The sequence below is a fragment of the Anolis carolinensis genome, chromosome 3 (assembly GCF_035594765.1).
Source record: "Anolis carolinensis isolate JA03-04 chromosome 3, rAnoCar3.1.pri, whole genome shotgun sequence".
NCBI lineage: Eukaryota > Metazoa > Chordata > Lepidosauria > Squamata > Dactyloidae > Anolis > Anolis carolinensis.
In genome coordinates, this window is record NC_085843.1 from 79,619,962 (window position 1) to 79,644,895 (window position 24,934).

Below are 24,934 nucleotides of genomic sequence, written 5' to 3' on the forward strand. Positions count from 1 at the left end.
CACCAAGTGGTTTTTCACAGCTGAGTGGGGTTTTGAACCGATTTTCCAGAGACACAGTCCTTTGCTTTAACCACACCACACCACCACATTAATTTTCAGTATTTATTGATTTATCATGTCAGAAGTGAACTGAGAGTACAAGTTGTAATGTACTGAAAAAATATGTATAGGCAATGATGCAAAAAGAATTAATGGGCAGGGAGAAAGCTGGGTAAAAACTACTGATACCATAATACAGTCACTCATATTTACAGTGACATGGAGTCTGTTATTCTTGCTTGTCATGTCAATATCATGCATTTCAACTGACATCCAGAAAAAAAATCAGATTCTATTAATTAGGAGAAGGTAAACCTCTCCTTGTGCTTCATGGAGGAAAAAACCCCTCTGTTATTATTGGTGCCATCTCCCTACTTTTATTCTCACCCTCCCAAACTGCTTGTCCTGCTATCGCCTCCCCATGGCACCACCTTCCCCTTTCTTCTTGCTTTGCAGCAGAGGTAGAAGTACTGCTACTGCCTTTAAGAATGTTTGCTTGCTACCTTGAAAAATGGAGGAATTGGGAAAAGACAGATAAAAGGCATTTGAGGCTTCGTGTGCCTCTTAGATTTTAAAGCAGTGGTGACTAAAGGCACCAGATTCCATCTGATCCTTTGAATAACCAACAAATAGCAGGTGCTGTAGGCTTTATTTCAGAGGAAGGGACAGCCGAAACCACCTCTGAATATTCCTTGCCTAAGAAAACCCTATGGAATTCATTAGAAGATGTCAGGAGATTTGGAGACACATACATGCATACATGGTGCTTTGAGCATGACATCTTGAATAGAGGTCCTTCATAGCTAATGGAATATTTTTCTACTCATTTCAATGAGGACAACAGTCTACATTTTGTAAAACTGAGGGTCAAACTAGATGGTCTATTTAATGCATATGCCAAAGGGGTGCTTCCTCATGTGGTGTGTTCGTATCATAATATGTGGTTATCCTCATGTTTGAATTTTTTTATGTAGTGTGCACTGTTTTGTGGTTATTTGTTGAAATGTAAATATGGGAGTAATTTGTAATTCTGATTGAGGAGTCATGTACTTCTGAGGAAATCCCACGAGGGAAGAAAAATAAGTATATTATGCTTAATTCGAGAAATATATATTCTCCTGAAAGTCTGTCTGGATAAGAGGTTGCCAAAGCATCCTATGAGATCTAGCCAAAATAGCAAATAGTGAAAAATGCTGGGATGTATAATTCAATAACTCGTGCAGGGCCGAATGTTGACCTGCTTTCATCTGGACTGACTACCAGGATGCTTGAGTATGCAGAATCCCCTCTGAGCACTGATGTGACTTTCTATATTAATGTAAGATTATGAAAAATGTAGGTGTTCTTTTCTACTAAGTTCTTAAAATTGTGTAAACTCTTTTAAACTCTTTCTTTTTTACAGAGTCAGACTATCAAAAGGAGATAAAGAAGTAAGCTGATAATCACTTCATAATTGCTGAATGAAAGTTTACATGTATTATTATATGATGAAATATTTGTTTTCTTTAGAAGTGTCTACAGTTGGCCCTCTATAAATGCTGGAAAAAATAATAAATTAACCCAAGAGAACACCTCTAGGAATCTCCAGGTCATTCAGTGTGACCATAGAGTTGTGCTGGAGAATCTAGGGAGTCCTAGAAATAACACATTAATTAAATATTCAAATAATCAGATCTGTAAATCTGTAAAAATTTAATCTGCAAATGTTGAAGGTTGACTGGATATCATTTTGAACAGCTCAGAACTGTAGAAGCGAGTACGTAACATTTTATTTGGGGTTCAAGTTTAGGTCTAATAATTGCAATATTACCTTCCTGGGGAAATATAATGAGATACACACTCACACAATACTTCAACTGTCAGAGAAATATTCTATGAAATCCTCGGATTTGTACTTTAGTGAGACACTAGTGGAGCTGGGTTGTTGTGAGTATGGCCATGTTCCAGAAGCATTCTCTCCTGACATTTCACCCACATCTATGGCAGGCATCCTCAGAGGTTCTGAGGTATATTAGAAAACTAAGCAAGGGATATTTTTATATCTATGGAAGGTCCAGGGTGGGAGAAAGACAAGAATATGTGGTCAAGGCTACATAGGGACCACCAAACGCAACGCTCAAACATGAATCAAGGAACATTACAGGCACTGCAGACTAACATTCTGAAAACAGAGGAATTCCAGACATGAATCAGTCAGGGGCAGCCAGGGCTGTAGCCGGGGGGGGGGGGGGGTAGGGGTCCCCCCCAAATTTCAGTTTAAAAAAAACCCTTTTTATGCATGCATTTTAACTGATTAACCGAATCCCCATGAGTATCCACTGTAGTTTATGTTTTGAGTGTCGACTGAAATTTATTGATGGAGCCTAATTTCTAAATTATTTTGTGTTATGAAATCACTCTTGATTATTCACTGAAAAAGTTTCAAACCCCCCCCCCCCCCCGGAATTTTTTTTCTGGCTATGGCCCTGGGGCCAGCTAACACCTCCGAACAAAGGATTCCCCCAGGCAGGAAGCAGCCATTAAATGCCAATCAAGGTGATTAATTACAACATTCACACTGCCCTCACACAGCCAAGGTTTATTTCTCCCATCCTTGACCTTTCACAGATATATAAACCTCCCTTGTGTAGTTTTCCAATAGATCTCACAACCTCTGAGGATACCTGCAATATACGTGGGTGAAACGTCAGGAGAGAATGCTTCTGGAGCATGGCCATACAGTCCGGAAAACTCACAACAACCCAGTAGTGATTCTGGCCATGAAAGCCTTCGACAACATACTAGTGAAGCTCTCTGGCTGAGAATTTTTGGAAGAAGGCCTGCAGGCTTCCAATCAGATAATACTTGAAATGACAAAAATGTTAACAGGGAAGAAATTGGTTAGAAAATAGTGATTCTGACGTAGTACAAACCTGGACAACTCTGCTCCATTTTAAGCAAAAAAGATGCTATATAGCTGTTGCACTTTCAGCACAAATTCTTTTGCTGCAGTTGCAATGCAGCACTCAGAGATAGGACTGGGCTGCAAACTGGAATGTTCAACACTTACAGTATTATGTTTAAGAATGTAACTCCATTGTATGCTTCTGTACTTTAAAAATGTTCTCCTACAGAAATTGAGACTTTGTATTCTGGAGACAACACTACGTGTAGAAAGCCCATCTCCCATGTAACTTAATAATGCCTACTGCTGGAGTTTCTTACATACTTATGGAGCCAGTTCACATCCAGCACGAAAGTACAATTTAGCATTCTGTGCCCCAAGTCTAGGCAATTTTGAGTCATCTTAAGTTCTTTCCTTCCTATCTCTGCCTTTTATGAAGCCCAAATGAAGAATAACCCATGATTCAGTTTTGTATTCCCTGTTCTTGATTTGCTGTTATTTGCAGGAACTAGGGGTTGTGGTTTAAAATAAACCTGACTTTATTAAAGATGCCAGATTCATCAACCCATCATCGCAAGCTGGCTTTTTGATCAATTGCCTAGAATATATTTTTAACATATGTTTCCGTGCTCATACATGCAAAACAAGTAAGCAAAGTTGAATTACAATATATATAGCAATCTGATGTCACTGTTGGAGGATAGGGGAGGGAGAACAACATGATCCTAAGACATGGGTTCAGAGAAGTTCATACAGTTAATGGTTCAGAATTTGTGCAATCCAAGCTGGAGTGTAATTAGTGTATGCACCCAATCTCAAACTGAAATTTTAGAATGCACTTTTTTTTCATGTCAGGAGCAACCGGAGATGCTTTCGGAGTGAGAGAATTGGCCGTCTGCAAGGACGTTGCCCAGGGGATGCCCGGATGTTTTGATGTTTTACCATCCTTGTGGGAGGCTTCTCTCATGTCCCCGCATGGAGCTGGAGCTGATAGAGGGAGCTCATCCACGCTCTCACCGGGTGGGAGTCGAACCTGGCAGCCTTCAGGTCAGCAACCCAACCTTCAAGTCACAAGGCTTTTATCCCCTAGGGCCTAGGCCATCGGAGGCTCCATAGAATGCACTTGAAGTAGGGGTTTGGTTTTGTAACAGGCCTTTCTTTTAGGAGCATTCACAATTGGTGCTTGCAGCATATTCCACAGGAGGTCACTGTGCACCAGAATAGTTCACTTCTTTGAAAATTAACAATGACTACAGTAAATGTGCTGAAGATCATGATGTATAGAATTTTGGTGGTGCAGAAACAAACTGGAGCACACAAGTTAATTGATACTAACGGCAAGCTAAATGAGATTCTTGACTTTCTAAGAATCATTGGACAACAACCTTTTGAAGGATGATACTTGACAGTGATTTGGCAAAATGAGTTTCAACTGCTTACAGTGATGAAAACTAGTTGTCTTCTTGTTAAAAGGTATCAGGCTGCAAAACTTTAAAAATGTAAGTGATATTTGTTGTTGTTGTTGTTTACTTTCAAATCATTTCCTGCTTTTTGTGCCCCTAAATTGACCCTATCACAGGGGTTTCTTGGCAAGATTTGAAATCAATACAACACTCTGTAAGATATTTTATTTGTAAACAGAAGGCAGGGGCTTTTGTTTTCATTTACCTTTAAAGAGAATGGATCGAAAACTGTCACTATCAGAGGAAGAAAATAAATTTAGCCCAGATGTATTGCTAATCCATGCAACTGCTCATCTGTCGTATTTTGTTTAATGTTATGCAGACAGTGACATTGTGAACAATGATTTATAGATGGAGGGATCTGATTTGGGTTCATGATCTATTTTTCATTGGAATTTCATATGTGCTATTGAATGCCCAATTATTCATTATTATTATAACTTCTCAGTTGTTATTCAAGGAGCCCCCGTGGCGCAATGGGTTAAACCTTTGTGCCGGCAGGACTGCTGACTGAAAGGGTGGGCAGTTCAAATCCAGGGAACAGGGTGAGCTCTCATTTGTCAGCTCCAGCTTCCCATGCGGGAACATGAGAGAAGCCTCCCACAAGGATGGTATAACATCAAACATCTGGGTATCCCCTGGGCAACGTCCTTGCAGACTGCCAATTCTCTTAGGAGTGACTTACAATTTCTCAAGTTGCTCCTAACACACAAAAAAGTTGTTATTCAAGATTGGTGATTTGAGTGTGTGTGTTTGTGTGTGTGTGCTTTGTGTCTTCATGAACAATCAGTCTGGTTTTTTTGTGCACATTTAGCTATACTAGTTTTGTGTAGATAGTTTTATAAAAGATGTAGAAAAAACAATAAGAATAAAAATAATGCTTACTATCTCTGTCTTTGCTGGAGGCAAGACCTTTCACAAGGGTAAGAGAAAACATGACAACCTGTCTTGAACAATATGGAAAGAATGGCGAGATTTTTCTCTCTACATCAGTGGACAAGCCTTTAAGCTCTTACATTAATGTGGTGCTTGGATTTTTCTTTAGAAAAAAATATGTTCCCAGATTTGGTGTTCGCTGTTTTAGTTGTGGTTACAGCAAAAGCATCAGGGTCCCCACCATTCCTTTTTTTCAGAGTAAATACTCAGAAGCACTTTCTCTATTCAAAATATTTTTGTTTCCCCACTTTTGCTGTAAAAAATTTAAAAACTTAATAAAAACTATTTTTTTAAAAAATACTCAGAAGCAGAAGTTGCACTGGTAACAAAGTGACTGGTGGTGGTTTTATTGCCTCCACACTTTGTTTTTCCCTATAGCACCTCATACATAGACAGAACTTGCAAAACAGCTTAAATCCTAATAACTTGGATTGAAGGGGCTAAAGATCAGATTTCCTTAGCTAGTTAGTAACTGTTTACTGAACGCTCTCAGTGCTGTAAATAAATCCAGCCAGAAGTTATCCATTTAACAAGCTGGATCTAGAGTGAAAGCGGATTGAGGTCTCTTCTGCACTGTGCCTATATTCCAGGATCTCATGCCTGATTATCTGTTTATCTTGCAGTGGAGACTCATATAATCCAGTTTAAATCAGATAATATTGGATCAGATCATGGGATATATCATCAGATCATGGATGTACGGGACTGGGTGCCCTTGATATGAGCTGGTCATTGACCGTAATAAAAGTTTACATTACATTACATTACATTACACACACACACACACACACACACACAGCAGTGTAGAAGGGGACTAAGTGAGGTCTTTTGGTGTGGTAGGTAGAAATGAATCCAAAGGAAGTGGCTTTACAATAAAATAGATTGGAATGTGGAGTCGGAGTGCTTCCACATAGGTGGCTCCTCCAATGCTACTAATCAAAAGGCCCTTCTGCAGCTCTTTCATTTTCCCATTACTAATGGGTTTTATGTGGTCATAAAAATTGTGGAAATAGCAGTAGGCAAACATAAGAAGGCTGCAGGAATGTGTCCCTTTGAAGCTGAATTAATGAGGCCAGTAGTGCTGTGCTGTCAAAAGTCTCTCCTGGAAAAACCTTTGTTCTGTGATTGGAGGAAGAAATTGTGTTTCACTTCTATGTCCAGAAGAAACTGTCTGTCATGGTGCCATGTCTTCACTGGCTGCACAAAGTAGACATCAACTCTGATGCAGTCGCCCCACCAAACCTATGGGTTTAATTTTTACAGATTTGAGTATGCTAGCTCTGGGAATCTTTCAGTCCTCCAGTATAACACTATTGTTAACTTCCATTGTAAATTGAACATAATTTCATGCTTTTTTTTCTGTGTCAAGAGTGACTTGAGAAACTGCAAGTCACTTCTGGTGTGAGAGAATTGACCGTCTGCAAGGACGTTGCCCAGGGGATGCCCAGATGTTTGATGTTTTACCATCCTTGTGGGAGGCTTCTTTCATGTCCCTGCATGGGGAGCTGAAGCTGACAGAGGGAGCTCACCTGCTCTCTCCAGATTCGAACCGCCAGCCTTTTGGTCAGCAGTCCTGCCGGCACAAGGGTTTAACCCATTGCACCACCAGGGGCTCCTAATTTCATGCTGGAAGACCTAGAGATTCCCAGAGATCTGTTCCCTCAGCTAAAAAATTCGGTTTTTTATTTGCATTTCCCCACTTTTGCAAGAGACCTGTACCTAGAACCCCTATGAAATGTATAGATTACACTATTTTTTCTTGGTGTCATGGTTTTTAGGTCTGTTCCTGGAGTTATTTGGGGCTCTGATTCAGAAAATTGCATTTGACAGATCACATCAGTGATAGTTTCTTAGATACAGCTATCATGGCTTTCTATGGGCAAGCAAATGGCGACTGATAGATTGCATATGTTCTGTCTTTCAAAAACTAGAGCTGATAGGGGGAAAACTGGTGTCACTTTTGAAATCAACAGGTCAAATATACCCAGAAACAGGGCTAACATTTGAGACACCAAAATATGTGTTGGCCAGTGTAATGACAGTGTAAAGTTGTTGGTGGTGACCAGTAACCAGTGACATTGGTTAGCTTAGTAATGTGTTTACCTAAATTATTTGTCTGCTATAAAGATATGAAAAAATTAAGGGAGCAGAGTTCAAATGGAAGTCAAACTCTCTCAGCCTCAGAGGAAGGCAATGGCAAAGTCCCTTTGAAGGAATACAGCCAAGAAAACTCTGTGATAGGTTTGCCTGAGGGTCTCCGTACGTTGGAAATTAACAAAGGCACAAAACAATTGTTGGTTTGCACATGTGGATTTCAAATAACTGAGTTTCAAACATAAACTGTTTTTATTTTGCAGGAATACTGCTGAAACTCAAACAACTAATAGAAATTTGGGGACAATTACACATAGTGGAAATGAAAATTATGGCTACGATCCAGAAGAAACAATGTATGATACTGTACAAATGAGAGGTATGTTGCGTGAAAAGCTTATCTAAGATCTTACATTGATTTGGCAGATCATAAAGCTCCAAAGGTACAGGAGAACAGTATCTTCTTTGTGCGTTTAGAGTCCTTTCTTATTGCATGTATGTGTGTGTGCAGTGTCATTACATGAAGGAGGTACTTAGCACTTTCTTCTGTGATCCTAAAATGACATGGAGGCATAAAAGCTGCCTATCCTGTGTCTTCCAATTTAACCAGTCCTCCTCAGTTGTGGTGTCAAATATCCCATCTGTAGTTGTTGAAATAGCATTCATATAGCAGAATAGCCCACTTCTATAGGTTCTGTAAAGACCTCATCACACTAGATCTTGGATCCACTTTAAATCCTCCCTAGGGAGGAGGCTTTAAACAGCTCAGCCAGACAAGCCCTGGGCCTCACCAAACTATAAACCCCAGAATTCTGCAGGAAGGAGTCATGCTCTAGTGCAGGCATTGGCAAACCTTTTTGACTTGGAGCTGCATTGTATGCCTGGCTGGGCCAGGCCAGGAAGGAGGGGGGCCGGGCACGCACTAGGTGGGGAGGGTCCAGGAAAGGGCTGGGCCGAGAGAAGGCAGGGCAGGGCCTGGGTCACCCTCACGTTGTCCTCCCAGATGAGTGCTCCAGAGGCTCTCATCTGCTATGTGCCTTCCTCCCCCATCTTTTTGGCATAAGGATGCAGCGGGCCACCGTGTCCTTATGCCAAGAGGACAGGGACAATGAGGAGGGCTTGAGGTAAGTGCCCAGGGTGCTGCCTTAGTTTGCCTATACCTGCTCTAGTGTGATGAGTCAGTAAGATTGTCCACCATCTTGACCTTTCCCTTGGCAGAAAATGTCCTGACCCAGCTTTGGATGATAGCTGTGAATGTCAATTCTTTAGCATGTATATTTAGCATATTTAAATAAGATATAACTTACTTTTTAATTTTTTTTGCAGTTTCAGTTTAATATGTTTTAATAGCATTTTACAAAGACAGTACTGGGAAATAAAAGCCATGTACCATGTGTGTTGTCAAAGGCTTTCATGGCCAGAATCACAGGGTTGTTGTGTATTTCCTGGAAAACACACAGCAACCCCATGTACCATGTTTTGTGAAGAGCTGTCTGTTTTGTATTTTTTTTTTACACCAAAATACCTATTTCTTGTATTATAAAACGTTTAACACTTTCTGCAGTTTTAAACTGTCTTTTACAATGATCTTGTGTATATTCTGGTCTTTGTTGCAGGAATTGTCCCTGTTAGTCCTAGAAATTATGGCTTGAATCAAGATGCAAATCCAAGGCCTCCATCAGAGGTAATTTGAACAAGTCTTTTTGAGATGGTAACATATTCCATAAACATGTAATAGACCCAAATCATGTTTAACAAAAAAATTGAAAGAGTTTTTTTTCAACCTTACATATTAGCTTCTATCTTTAAATGAAATGTTCTTTTCCATCTTACGCATGACAGAACAGTAGCTTTTATGCTATTGTTGGGACTAATTGGAAACAAAAGATGTTCAGCATGAGCTTTTGTGGACAGAGCTCTCTTCATCAAATGCTGCATCTCCTGAAGTTGACAAAAGTCCACAAAAGGTTATGTGAACTGCTTCTTAGTTAGTCTCAAAGGTGTTGATGGGTCCCTTCGTGTCTTTTTGTGTGTGACTAAAAGACTACCTACGATAAAGACACTTTTTAAAGTTCAATATTTGCAATATTTGGATACAAAGGATTATGACAATACAATGAAATGGCACCTTATTAATTGCTTTGGACAGGTCTATACTAACTATTTAATGCAGTTTCAAATCATTACTGCAGGAAGTGATTTCTCTGTGCAGATGATTACACAGGAAAACCTGAACCCAGTTTGTGTCCTGGATGGTGATTGTATAAACCAACAGAGCACTGATGCACATTAAGGGCTTTCTATTGTATGCTTTTGTAGGTGTTTGTTGTGTAGCCAACATTGTTTACATTAAATGGTCAGTATAGATGAGACCCTGGTTAAAAATTTCACATATTTTCTGGGATTTATCTACATATCATTTTTAGTAGAGGAAAATTGGGGCTAGATTAACAACTCAGGTCACGCTGTGTAGCTATGCCTCTTTAAAAATGGTAGTAACAGTTATATCTATCTGTCATGTAATGTTCAAAATAAGCAATTATGAAACACAATCTTAGGCTTACCAACACTTCTTACACTTCTCGAGGGTTTTGCTGTGTATCTTAGGCTTGTAGTTTTTTCTTAATGTCAGATTGCCATCCCCTTTAAGCTTCTGCCATATGCAGTGCCAATGTGAAAACAAAGTATACGGCTCACCAGTCAATATATAAAAAGTAACACAGATGTTATTACACATTTTATGGTACTAGCAACTTCTCCCTTGTTCCTGAGACAAAATTTTGCTGCTTCTAATGGATGTCCTTTTCCTCACCTCCTCAAGTCTTGCAGGCACGTTCCATAATGTGTGAGCTTTACTTGTGTTGAGTCACAGCAGGCCTAGGGACAAATCCTTTGAGCCACCATGTCCTTGATATATGAAGCCCATATATTCTCCTTTGTTTGATCTCTGAGAATATCAGTCTTTTGATGTTACTCTGCATCACAGGGTAGCACAGAGGTTAGTTTCCCTATTTCATGTTTGTTATCAGAATGTATGGTTTTTTTGTAAACTGATTTAGAGCTGAAATTGGCATTGAAAGAACAGATCAAAGTCACCTTAATCGTGGGCTATCACTTGACTGAGTATAAGGCAATTCCCAGAACAATGAAGCATCATAGAGAGTGAGGTAGATTAATTTTTATAAAGACCTAGTCTATAAATTCAAGTACCTTTACAGGGGAAAGTGGTAAGTTACCAAGGAGTATTATTCTGGTAATGCTCAATGTTCACTGACAAGTAGAAGGAGTTGTAAAAAACTTTTTCATACCATGTGTCTTTATCACTTGCATTGAATTTGACTACAACTCCTGAAACCAGTCAATGTTGTAGAATGCTTTTTCCAGTTTCATCCCATGGCAACAGGTGACATAAGGTTCAGCATCCCTTATCCTGAATTCAAAATTTGAAATGGTTCACATGAGTAGCCAGGGTATTTATATCCTTGCTTTTTGCTGGTTCAGTGTATACAAACTTTCTTTCTTGCACAAAATTATCAAAAATATTGTGTAAAACTTCCTTTAGTCTATATGAATAAGGTACATCTAAAATTAATGAATTTCATATTTAGACTTGAGTCTTATCTCCAAGATATTTCACTTTGTCAGACTGAAATAAGCCCACCTCATCCATGGCAGGTTGGTGGAGCTAGTGAGATGAGGACTTCAGGAGACTACACATGCAATCAGTGCTTGCAAAGTAAATAACCATGTTCTAAACCCAAAATGTTTTCCTTAGATTTAGGGCCTCATCACATTTGAGCATTTATCCACTTTAAATCCGGTTTCTGCCTCCTGCAGAATTCTGGGGTATGTAGTTTGGTGAGGCCCAGGACCAGTCTGGCTGAGCTGTTTAAAGGCCTCTCCCTAAAGTGGATTAACTTATTAACATATGAAAACATCCACTCTCCTTTTCAGGTTTCCTGAAGCTCTCCCTAAAGCCTTCATGAAGTGACTTTTCTTAAACCTGACTATATTGCAACACTTTCACATTGTGCACTTCACTTTTCAGGTGTTTATGGGAAGTAGGAACTGAACGTTCTCTAGAAAAAGAAGACAATTCTTCTTTATCACCCACTTTTGTGGAATGGAAAGGAGAGTGGTCCAAGGGATGAAAAACAAAAACAAATCAGCCTTGGAGCTGTGTGCAACCTAAAGGGATACATGCTTCCCACCTTCCATGGCAACTCCAGTTCCAAGCAGGGAAACAAGTTTTTATGACTACAAGCCAAACCAAATTTAATGTTTGATGCTGTGAAAAACCCTCATTCAGCTCAAGAAGATATAAATCAGGCTCCTTACTCTTAAACTTATGCCTCTTATCAGCATCCCTTTAGGCTGTGAAGAAAGATAACAAATACAAACAACAAGCATGTGGGACCTGGTCTCTTGCTTTGATATTTTCCCAGGCTTGTTGTGTACCAGTTGACACAATGTCCAATTTGCTTTCCAATGCTGAAGTATTTCTGTCTGAAGGGCTGCCATTTGGCAAACTGAAAGCTTGGGATTCTGTGCATAAAAATTACTTTTTTCGTGTCAGGAGCAACCTGAGTCACTTCTGGTGTGAGAGAATTGGCCGTCTGCAAGGACGTTGCCCAGAGAACGCCCGGATGTTTTGATGTTTTTACCATCCTTGTGGGAGGTTTCTCACATGTCCCCGCATGGAGCTGGAGCTGATAGAGGGAGCTCATCCGCGCTCTCCTCGGGTGGGATTCGAACCTGGCAGCCTTCAGGTCAGCAACCCAACCTGCAAGTTACAAGACTTTAACCCACTACTCCACCGGGTGCTCCTAAAAATGACTGTGGAGCTGTCTTGCATATTGCTGATGTCATAAAAGGAATGATAGGATAATAACAACAGATGCAATTGTTTTCTTGCTGTGTGGTCAGTGCCAAAAGCTCAGTCATAGGCATCAAAGTTAGCTTTAAGATAATACTTTCATTATTATTATTATTACTATTATTATTACCACACTTTATCTCCCCCAATGGGGACTCAAAGCGGCTTCTGCAACTGTCAGTGAAAAGATATGTTTGGGTGTCCACATTTTTTTCCTAATTCCAAACACCAGCTTTAATTTAAGCTAACAAAACCAAGCCAATGTTTTTTGAGATGTTCCAGGAGACAGCTGTGGCTTTACCGAGGTTCTATCAGTAGTGTAGCAAAATATATTTGGACACATTGTACCAAACAATTTCCCTGTGGAGGTTGCTAAATAATTTAGACATTATATTATTGAGATACCAAGAGTTTATAGTATGGGTTGGTGATGGAAGGAGGCCATTGGGACCACATTAATCTTCTAGCAAATTTTAACAGCTAACTCCAGTGTCCCCATGGAAAAAACAATCAGAAATCACCCACCCAATGCTCCAAACTACACTCCACTACTGCACTTCCAAAACTCACTTTCTGGCATGTATTTTAAAAAAAGACCTCTCCTGAGCCTACAATAGGAGCCCCTGATGGCGCAATGGGTTAAACCCTTGTGCCATCAGGACTGTTGACTGAAAGGTTGACAGTTCAAATCCATGGAGCAGGGTGAGCTCCTGTTTGTTAGCTCCAGCTTCTCATGCAGGGACATGAGAGAAGCCTCCCACATGATGGCAAAACACCCAGGCATCATCCTTGCAGATTGCAAATTCTCTCACACCAGAAATGACTTGCAATTTCTCAAGTCGCTCTTGACACAAAAAAGCCTACAATGACCTGGGGAGACAAAATGTGTCAAAAGTATTCCATACAGAGGACATTTTTTTTATTTCCTTGTGCGTCTTGGATCAGGAAATCAGTGTTGTGAGGATGCCTGCAATTTGGGGGCCACATTTTACCTATGTAGATTAACTGCATGTCTTTAGAGACTATAAATCCATGCACTAGATGAACAGAGCTATCTTTATTTGTTTAAAATCATGTATAACCTTTTCTTAAAATATGGTTTAAATGAACATAATAAATAAATGTGTGGTACCATGGTCTAATTATTCATACATTTTACAGAAAAGATACACAGCAATGTGGAAAGAGGTTCAGACTAGAAAGCCAAGAAGTTCTTGATTTTTCTGCTGCAATATTTGGTTATTTTTCAAAGCATTGATTTTAACTTTTATTGGAACAAAGCTGAAATGTATTATTCATGGGTTTTCAGCAACAATAAAATGAGCACGAGACTAATATTTCTGCATGTGAATGCAGAACTAATTTGGGCTCCTGATTGTTAACTCATGATATAATTGATTAATCCCTATATAAACTGCTACCTTATGAATATGTATCACTTATCTCATGCGATAAATAAATCCATTAAATGATGATAAAACTGTCAGCACTTTTAGTTCTTTTTTGTAAAGAAAAAACATTGATCGCTGGTCCCTGACTCAGCTAAAGTATTTCTTGTCAAAGTTAGTGACAATGCCCCCCCCACAAACACACACATTCCACTTGGTTCAATAGGATTTACAGTAAATTCCTGAATTTACCCAGAAAAAAAATATTTCTGAGTCCTGTGGGAATTATTGCATAGTTACTGTGTTCATTATCATTTATTCTAATTGGATGGAGACTTAGGCTTTTTAACAGAGCCATGTATAAGTATAATTTCAAAACATTGTATTAAAATGTAATCTCTATCATTTATAGGTCATCTACAATAGACATTATGGTGAAGCATTTCCTTCGAGACCTACTGCTTATCCAGTCAATCCCAGGAAAATAAGGAATGTCACACATGTATAAGACAATATTATCGATAGTTGTGGTTGGGTGTCACATCTTCCAGACAATCAACCTGAAAATTCAGTACAAAACAATGCATTTTTCAGCAGTGTATCTGAGAACCAGCAATTACATCTTGTTGAGAAACTTTCAGAAGTCTAAAATACTTTCTTTTGGGGGGAAATGTAACTTAAATAGTGGGCATGATGAAGAATTATGTGGAAAATAAATGCTTATGTGTTATCTTTAATGGGCTGGTTGGTCTAATAGAAGATTTCACTCAATTTTTCATATTCATTCCAAAATCATTCATTTACTTGTTCACTTATACTGGTATGTAAGACTAGAGATTGAGATATATATGTGCTTATAATATAAGCAATATAAAAAGTAATATTTATTACATATATTTTTTTTCTCTGGTTTGCTTAGAATGGATACTACTGACACTGCAAGTAGAATAAAGTAAGCACATCTAGGGATGATCAAAGCAGGTACATATTGGAGTGGTTAACAGCTATTAAGGCATTATGAAATCATCTTTTTTTAGTAAAGCTGATGTGAATATATGAGGATTTAAAAATATATTCACCATTTTTAACCTTTGTTATACAAATCTATAACACTTGTCATCTTAAATGCTTATTATGATTATCTCAGATCTAGCTAGCAATGTTTCAACAATTCAACAATACAATAATACCACAAACTATTGCTCTGAAGGATGTCTGTTTATTTCCATTTTGATTATTTCATGTGTGTATGCTCCTCTTGCTCTACACTTCTATTAAAGAAATAGTTCAAGGACAGATTCATTAAAATCAATAGATTTCACTTTGCAAACGGGTGTTGCAACAGAATTGATTCTGAGAATTTTCTTCTATTGTACATTGACTTCAAAGTCTTTGTATGAAGCATCAATGATTGTCCATTTTCAATGGATTCTTCATTGTCATCATACTACAAAAGAGCACAGATATAATTTTGGCTCCATATTTACGAGAATGGAAAGTACAGGGTGTTTCAAAAAAGATGGACCCAATTTGAAATTGTTATATTGTTGCAACCATGAACTGCCAATAAATGAAACTCTTACTGTTTCATTTGAAACATGAGCATAAAGCTTCAAATGATTACTGCTAGATGCTTCTCCCTTCACACAAAGAACCCCTTGCCTCAGTCATTTGGAAATGATGACCCTGTAAACATTAGGCCTAATGAGATATTCTCCATTTGCAGAGTTATTTTTTTAGATTTTTTTCTGGCTTACTTGTTAACTTGCTAACTCATTAAACTGTTAGTAACTTTTTGTGTTGCATTGCCATTATGAAATATACTGCTTTGAAATGGGCCCATCATTTTGAAATGCCCTGGACTTTATACTTCCTTATTGCGGGTTCAGGTGTGGATCTTATGAGCTCCTGTGTGGGGCGATCGGGGCCAGTGTCATTGGGGGTTCACAAATCGTGTCTGTCATCCCATTTTTCTTTGTTAACCCCTCCCCTGCATTTCTATGAAACATTAAATAAAATAAGAGATATTCTAAGCTTTACCTAACCAAATATTTCTTAACCATACAGGTTTTAAGTCCAGTATAAACATTCCTCAACTTCACTTCAATTTTGGATTTCACATAGAATAAAGCACCTAATTCCATTGAGTCAATTTAAAAATAGCTCTTACTTTCCACAGAGGTTTTATGTGACAGCCAAAAGAAAAAAAATGAATTTGAGTGGGCTACTAATCTTAACTGACACACCATTTCAGCATGCCAGTGATTTCTAATCACAATATTGACAGTAAAAAAATTAATTGTTCATTTTATAGGACAACACCTCAAACTATATATTAATTCCAAATATAGACAACGTGATTGTGCAAAACTCTATGTGCTGTTGATTATAAAGTTTGTAGCTTAAGCAAAATTATAGTTGCAAGACATTTTATAAAAATGCATTTATTAGTTGCACTGGTTTCCATATATGGATGTTTTCAGAATATGGTATCCATGTTTCTGAATTAAATCTGTTTACATTAAATTGTTAATCTCATTGATTGCTTTCAAGCAAGTGCCAAAGTAGAATTAATAATATTGGTGTGAAAGCCATAAGGGAGAATAACACATATTGTATTGAGTACTCCAGCAATTTAAGCACAGCATTGTTTTTATTGATTTCACTTCTCCTAAGGAACCTAGGGAATTTGTAACACTATGGTTTGTGTGTGTGTGTGTGTGTGTGTGTGTGTGTGTGTATGTATGGAACAGTTGTCTGAAGAACAATGTGTAAACTTATTGCCAGCTTCAGGATGAAGTGAACACTTTACATTTCCCCCATTACTAAGACAGCAGACAAAGCATACATGCACAAACAACAAAGATAAAAGACAGCAAGAAAGTGTCCATAGCATTTTTTTACCATAGCGTTTTATTCAGTACATTTATAATGAAAATTGATAATATATTCATTCCCATCACACACAATGCATTTTTCTTTATTTCTGCAGTAATTCTCTGCATTCTGAGCTATCACACAGGCAAGTGTAATTTCGTCATGTTTAGGGCACCAGTCTTAAGAAACCATCTTTTCTGGGATCGTTTCTGCTAATATCCTACAATAAGACTGGTCTTAAGGCATCAGACTTAAAAAAACGACCTATTCTGTGATCATTTCTGTTCAGACCTTCAAAAAGATCTGGGTTTACAGCATCAGATTTAAGAAACTACCTGTTCTAGCATAGTTTTCTTTCAACAGCCTTTCAATGAAACTGAGTTAAAGCACCCTTTTCAAACATTTCATTGGGAGCCACACCACCATTCTTTAAAAATATATATACATTTCTCCTCATTTCATGGTGGCTCATGTGAAGAGCACCATCGGTGACAGTTTATTAAGTGTTTAGAAACACTTATTGCTATTTGAGTCATAAAGCAAGGCAAACCATGCAGAGCTACATTTGGCACGGAGAATTTAGAACACCAGCAGACTGGAGTACGACCTGTCTCTCTCAGAAGCCTGCTCGCAACAGAAAAATGGAGGCTTAGCTTGGCTAAAAGACATTTCAAGGCTTTCTCCTGTTTTGATTGGCCGAACAGGCAAGACTCACAGGGAAACCTTGTGCTGATGCGCAACTGTCTGTCAGTGTTACACATGTAGCTGAATGAAACCGAAAGTTGCCGAGGTTGGCTGCCGCATGGTCTATTGTGGCTGGAAAAAAATGGTGACAATGCCTGTGCAGATACAGTTGGCTGAAAGAGCCAGAACAGCTGGAGCCTGTTTTGAAACATGGATTCGTGCACAATCCTAGTGTTGATATATCAAAATTGCATTATTCCTGATGAAGAAATGAAGCTTTAAAATCACCATAAAAGAACCATGCAATAATAATATAATAATAACTTTATTCTTGTATCCTGCCACCATCTCCCTGAAAGGACTTGGGGCAGCTTACACGTGGCGCAAAAGTGGCTAAAAACAGAGCATAAAATAAAACACAGTATAAAATGCAATAAAACAATAAGCATATAAAACAACAACTTAAAACTCAAAAATGGCATTAATCTGGCGGTAAGCTACCGTATACATGGCCAGGCTGTAAATAATGGCAAGAGAATGGGATAAGTGTAAAGTTGCAACCATGGGATGAGGGCATGGAATACTGCATAACAATTGTGTAAAACAACTAGGGGCTAGTGTTCTCAAAAGGTCTTCAGGTCCTTAGGGAAGGTGGACAGTGTGGGGACTTGCCTAATCTCCCTGGGGAGGGCATTCCAAAGTTGGGGGGCCACCACCAAGAAGTCCCTCTCCCTCGTCCCCACCAACCACGCTTGTGACTGTGGCGGGACCGAGAGGAGAGTATCCCCGGCAGATCTTAGTGCCCGCGCTGGTTCATAAGGGGGGATGCACTTTGAATTGAGACCAGAAACCTATCGGCAGCCAGTGGAGCTGCTTTAGAAGGGGTATAATGTGCTCCCTATAGTAAGCTCCAGTTAGTAGCCTGGCTGCCAATCTCTGCACCAATTGCAGTTTCCGAGCCAACTTCAAAGGCAGCCTCGCGTAGAGTGCATTGCAGTAATAGTGCAGTCTAGATGTCACTATAACATGGACCACCATGGCCAAGTCAGGCTTTTTGAAGTATGGTCGCAGCTGGCAAGAGGATTATTTGCAAGAAAAGGATCTTCGATGCTCATTTGGAGACCCCCACATGAATGCCCATTCTTCAACATTATGAAATTTATTTAACATGGGAGAATATGATAGATCCCATCACACTTAAAATTAAGTGCCTTCAGCCATTTCCCCCCAAATGGGAATCTCTTAAGATGATGGTTCCCCAGCTCCATAATCTTCCATTTCTACACACTTTTGAAATAATTTACAGATGGAGTCCCACGGGCAACTGGCAGAAGTGGTTTTGCGTCATACAATGGGCTCCATGGGACTCTGTCTGTAAACTGTCTCAAAAGTGCGTAGAAATGGGGGAATGCATTTTGAGCTCAAATAACTCAGCAGAGGGGAGTGAAGAGTGGGGAGCAGAATTGTGCTCTTCTCAAAATGTCTAGGCAAAAGCAACTTCTGCAGGCTCTCCTAGTTTGCCATACTTCTTCATGAATAACAGTTGCCATCTTGACCACCCTCTGATGTTGTTTGGACTCATGTGTCTTGGTTTTCAAGTCTGAAAATCTGTAGTGTATGGTATGACATAGGATCTTATCCTATATCTTTCTTCCAAATTGGGATGAAAATTACCATGTAATTTGATGAAATTATGAGCCATAGGTCAAAAATTAATAGTTTCCTGCCCTATTAAACTCTAATTGTGGACCAAATTATTTCATGCATGTTTAGTTTCTTGAAGCTAAACAGGATACCAGTCTTTTCAGGAAGGTTATAGTAAGTTATGTATGCTATTAGTCACAAAATTAGATTACAGATGCTACTATATGAAATAGAAACTCTACATGGGAGCATAAAGGGATGTTTAATCATTTTAGTTCATGGTTGAATCAAGAATCAGCCTCACCCTATTATTTTGTAGTCAGGTACCCCTTCCCGCCTTGGACCCTAGGTCATTCCAGGCTTTAAAGCCCTTTCTTCTTGCTGCGTGCTTAAAAAGATAACAGTATTGGCCCTGGGGCTGCAAACTTGAAAATTCAACTAGCCACTAGCTAATTAAGGGGAGATTGGAGAGCAAAACAGACCATGGGGATAGTGGAAAATAAAATCATCCCAGCCAGTTGTCCTCACAAAAGAATCCACCCACTCATCTATTTAACTACCCTCTTCATCTGGACAGCCTTACCATCAGGAAGCTAATGTCAAGAATTCTGTGCTTCTGGGAACTATAGACACAAGAATGCCAGTAAGCCTTTGAAAGTGGTGTATGTGTGTGTAGAGTGTTCATTGCCTAAGAAAACTTTACAATATTTACATGATTTGAAGGCATGTGCACACAGCCACATATGAAAAAAGACAAGGCTGAAATATGAAGTGTGAGTGAAACACAAATTCTTTGTCATGTCAAACCTGTTGTTGTGGTGGTTATAATTATGGTTGTTATTATTACAAGTTGAGTGTGTCCTTCTTGAAATGCTTGGAACCAGAAGTGTTTTAAAATGCTTGCATTTTTCTTATGTACAGAAAGAAGTATCTTGGAGATGGGACCCAAGACTAAACACAAAATTCATGTTTCTTATACATTTTTAAACATACCCTGAAGGTAATTTTATACACAATATCTTTAATTATTTTGTGCATGAGACCATTAGAAAGCAAAAAGTGCCAGTGTCTCAATCCCCCATGTGAACAATATGGTTTTTTGGAGCATTTCAGATTTTGGAATTCCAAACAAGGAATACTCAACCTGAACTAATTCTATGACTATCACCCCACATCTCCCAATATGAGACCAAAGTTAAAAATAATATAAATTAAAATTGAATAGCTAAAATACATATGAGTACAAAAGCTAAAGGAATTAAAGAGAAAAAAAATCTAACTCAAAAGGAGTTCTATCACATATAATAGTGTGAGAGGCTGCATTTGAGTTCTTTCCTTTTAAATGAAGTTGACCAAAGCTAAATGCAAACATCCTTTAAAATGGCCGACAGGACAACAGTACCAAATGGGAGTGTCTAGTTTTACTTTTCATTTCCTCATACTACTACAAAATGTAACAAGATGTTCCAATTTTATTAGGCAACTCTGAAAGAATTGACCCAAAGAAAAACACTTGGCCTTGAAAGCCTTTTGGAATAGCTGGAATTCTTTCCATTTACTTCAGTGGACTTTGAGCCAGAGTTTTTATTAGTAATAACAATCTGCACTCCATGCAGCAGCTTGTGATGAATAGCTGTAAAAATCCTTTGCGTCACAAGAAAATTAATAATAAAAAACCTCTTCTCAGGACACTCTCAAACATTAGGTTTTCAGCAACTTTAAAAAATCTGTTACGGTAGTCAGTTGCATCTTTATTTGTTTTCCCTGTGGATTTTTAATGCAAAATAATTTCCACTCACTCTGGAAATTTTAAATTACTTTAGACTCCAGGGATTGATGTTTAAATAAGTGTGTTAGCCAAGAAAACTTGTCCTTAGGAAACCTTCAGTTAATTCTCTAGTAAAGATGGTTAATACACCAGTGCTTCTACTTTACTGACCTAAACTGCAATACAACCATTGTCTGAAAGGCAGCTTGGAAAAATTATTTTGTTGGACTAGTTCCCAGAACCCTCCAGCCAGCTTGGCCACGAGCCATTCTGACAGTAAGATTCTAGGAATTGCAGTTCCAAAACGTAAACTATCTAACCACACACACCAGGTCATTTCTGAACTCTACAAGCAATGGAAAGCAAACTGAATGCCACACATAATTAGTTTGGAGATAAAGAGAATCTGCTGTTAGAAACATAATGTTGTCTTCTCTTTCTTGCTATAAAGTATGTACAATCAACCCTCAATATCTATGGATTCTGTGCTGACATGTTCCATAATCCATGGCTTGAAAATATTTTAAAAATCCAGAAAACAAATCTTGATTTTGCCATTTGATTACACCATTGTACTATGCCATTTTATGTAATAGGGCTGTGCAAATTTCATTTGTAATTCATTTTTCAGATCTAATTTGTTTGATTCATACACATGAAGTAATATTAAGAAATGGGAGGGGGAGCATGCAAAAAGGTTAAAATTCAAAACACTGACTAGTAACTTTCAGATGAGTTATGTAAGTCTCGTAAATGGCTCCAAGTTTCTGTTGCAGGTGCCCCTTCTCTCCCCCCCCAAAAGGCTGGGTTTGGTTCCCCAAAGGGCCCCAAAGAAGAGAGTGGATAAAGAAGCTCCACTTTTTTCCCCAAAGGGGGCAGTGAGGGAGAGAGAGAAAGAGGGATCTCTGGTTGGATGGCCAGGCAGGAAAGAAGCCCCTCCGCACATGACTGGCCCAGAGAGAGAGGCAGAGACCACACTCACATTGAGGCTTTAACGTGGGAAGTGATCAGAATTCTGGGAAATGTAGTTTAGGGTGTGGTCTTTTTGAATTCTCTGGCACTGCTGAGCTGGAGGCAATGCAGCACCTGCATTTTAAAAGTAACTTCTCCAACTTGGAGAGGGAAAACCCAAGTGCTTTAATGTGGGAAGTGAGCAGAATTCTGGAAAATGTAGTTTAAGTGGGGTCTTTTGAATTCTCTGCCACATGGGTGCTTGCCTTCCCAAACTTCATTTGCCAGAATTCTGATTACCGCCTTGTGCTGCCTCCTCTTCCTCTTTCTCCATACTTGTACTCTGAAGGGATTTTGAGATAAAAAGGGATTGTTGTGAGTTGAATCAACCCTGTGACGTATGCATAGTGGAGAGGCAGAAATTCCAATGTTTACTTAGTAGATTTCCTATTATTATCATTGTTGTTATTATTATTTCAAAGGAAGGATGGGCATCTGTTGGGGTGGTTTGACTGTACTTTTCCTGCCTGGCAGAATAGAGGTTTTCCCCTTGAGCAATTGCTTAATGAAAAGTAATAAAGAATTCATTATATTGTTTAGTTACAATATAGGCCACTAACGATATTTTAGAAACACTTTAGAAACGATTCTCAGCGCCCCCCTAATTTAGTAATGAGTATTGAAACATTTTTTCCATTAATCACACAGGCCTAGTATGTAACAGGACTTGAGCATCTGCAAATTTTGATATCCATGCGGTACTGGAACCAAACCCTATTGGATACCAGGAGTCTGTACACATCCTTTCCCCACTGAGTCAAGATTGAGAAGGGTTTTTTTAAAATAGTGTCAGAAGTGACTTGAGAACATATTGCAAGTCGCTTCTGGTGTGAGAGAATTGGCCCAGGGGATGCCTGGATGCGTTACCATCCTGCTGGGAGACTTCTTTTATGTCCCCGCAAAGTGGGAAAAAAGGCTTTTGGGGGCAAGGAAGGTGTTTAAAAACATTTTTGGCAGTGAGGGAGGTGGGAGGGGGAGGAATAGAAAAGAGGAGGAAGGTGGAAAGGATGGAACTGCTGAGCTCAGTATGTTTCATGGAGCCTCAAGGGCTTCGCAGAGTACACTTTGAGAACCATTGCTTTATATTATTGGTTTTAGTGACTTTATCTCAGGATAGTGTTGCTCACCATGTAGCAATCTCCAGCATCATTGCCCAAATCAAAATTGAAAACTGGAAATGCTACATTGTTGTTCTTTCCTGACAATGGGCTGATACGGGCACCATCCACCTCTCTTTTCCTTGGGCTGTTGAGCACAAAAAAAGGATGATGGTGGCTATGTTCCATCTGGACAGTGGACCAGTTCAAATAGGGCCCAATCCAGCAATTCAGACTGCCCCAAAGCCATGGGATACTTAAAATTTCCAGCAAACTCTAGAGCATCTCTTGAATTTGTCTGAAGCTGTTGGAACATCTTGAGACAACCAGGAATCAATTCAGAGCGAATCTGGGTTTTCATGCCCATTTAGGCTCACCCCTTGTCTTTAGAAACAACATGCATATTGGGCTGTGTAACACAAGTGGGAGAACACTATTGTGTTTTAATTGTGCATGTGTCCTTCTGAAGATGAGTCCAGTTGGATATTTTATAGGCAGAATGATGGAATGATTAGGCCTTTTGATCTGATCTATCAAAGCTGTTCTTATTCCTGCAGGGCAGTGGGTTGGACTGGAGGGCCCTTGTGGTCTCATCCAAGTCTATGATTCTATATTATATATATATTTATTTATTTATTTCCAACATTTATATCCCGCCCTTCTCACCCGAAGGGACTCAGGGCGGCGTACAAAATTGGCAACAATTCGATGCCTATACATAATTAAAACAGCTATAAAAATCCAATAAAACAATTAAAACAATATAAAAAATATAAAAACATATGATTAAAATCCATTCCTCCAAAATCCTCGTGCTGTAGCCGTAAATCAGTCCGGGTCGTCATTATCGTTTAATCTTCAAAAGCCTGGGCACATAGCCATGTTTTCAGGGCTTTTCTAAAACTCAAAAGGGTTGGGGCTTGCCGTATTTCTCTGGGGAGGGTGTTCCACAGCCGGGGAGCCACCACCGAGAAGGCCCTGTCCCTCGTCCCCACCAGCCGTGCCTGAAATGGGTGTTTAGGGTTGGGAGTGAATTCTATGAAAATAGGAAACTGTTTTCTGTATATTATATGGGGAAGTAAAAAAAAAAAAGAACACCATTAGCTTTACCCACTGCCAAAGCATCCAGTTGTACAGGTTTCATATTGCAAGTCCTCTAGTGACTTTTTAATTGCTCCCTTTCATAATTGGATCAATAGCACTCATGGAAATTACTAGGGAGATACGTGGAAAATAAGCCAAGATGACAACAAACAACTACCTGTAGCTTGTCATTCTGTTAATATTTTCTGTGGGAGTAAGTTCCATTGAGCTAAATAGACCTTACTTCTAATCAGACATGCATAGAATAGTGCTATTAAACATTCTTTGTAGAATATTGTGAACAGTAGTGGGCCATGGAAAGTATGTACATTAGTTTCAAAAGTTTTCTATGCACAATTGCTTGACAATTATGGAAATAATAAACGTAAGTAAAGAAATCTGTACCACTCAACCTTTTCATTAGCCTGCTTACAATTTTTGCTCTGTGTAGCAGATGCTCTTCAATTACTCACTGCAATTAACTGAGTCAGAAATAATTAATGAAGACATTTTAAATAACTCTTATAGGGCATACATGAATCATATTATGAGGTCAACTAATGTATAGTTCATAAAATTTCACATGTCTTAAAACTATACCCAAAGTAAGATCTTTACTATAATCCAGTAAAGATCCCATTTTGGTACTCATATTAATGGATTCTGCAAAAGAAACTCTAGCAAATTATGCCTATAAATGTTGCATTACAATGCTGTCCATTGGTTTGTATTGGATGGTTTAACAGATGAATGAGATTAAAACCCAAGCAGGCTTTTTGTTTCTTGTTTTACAGCTAATAGTACAGTATGAGTATCCCTTATCTAGAATTCCAAAATCCAAATCTAAATCTAAAATTGTCCACATGGGTAGCTGAGATAGTGATGCCTTTGGATGGTTCAATGTACAAAACTTTTTTTCATGTACAAAATTATTTAAAATATAGTGTCTAAAATTACTTCAGCTTTGTGTATATGGCATATATGAAACATAAATACATTTTGTGTTTAGACTCGGGTTCCATCTCCAAACTATCTTATTATGTACCTATATTCAAATACAGGTATTCCAAAATCTGAAAAAAATTCTGAA

The 24,934-nt window shown here is 38.7% G+C and overlaps 1 protein-coding gene across 5 annotated transcripts in view; it reads left to right on the forward strand.

The window, feature by feature from the left end:
* The window catches only part of igsf5 (immunoglobulin superfamily member 5), a 42,736-nt gene extending 27,847 nt beyond the window's left edge, over positions 1 to 14,889 (forward strand). For all 5 annotated transcript variants that reach the window (XM_008107499.3, XM_008107497.3, XM_008107501.3 and 2 more), the window contains 4 exons: positions 1,442 to 1,469; positions 7,680 to 7,795; positions 9,033 to 9,100; positions 14,093 to 14,889. In XM_008107499.3, the coding sequence (XP_008105706.1) occupies positions 1,442 to 1,469; positions 7,680 to 7,795; positions 9,033 to 9,100; positions 14,093 to 14,188 (308 nt within the window). In that variant the 3' untranslated portion in view covers positions 14,189 to 14,889. The remainder of the gene's footprint in view (positions 1 to 1,441; positions 1,470 to 7,679; positions 7,796 to 9,032; positions 9,101 to 14,092) is intronic.
* Positions 14,890 to 24,934: the final 10,045 nt, after the last annotated feature.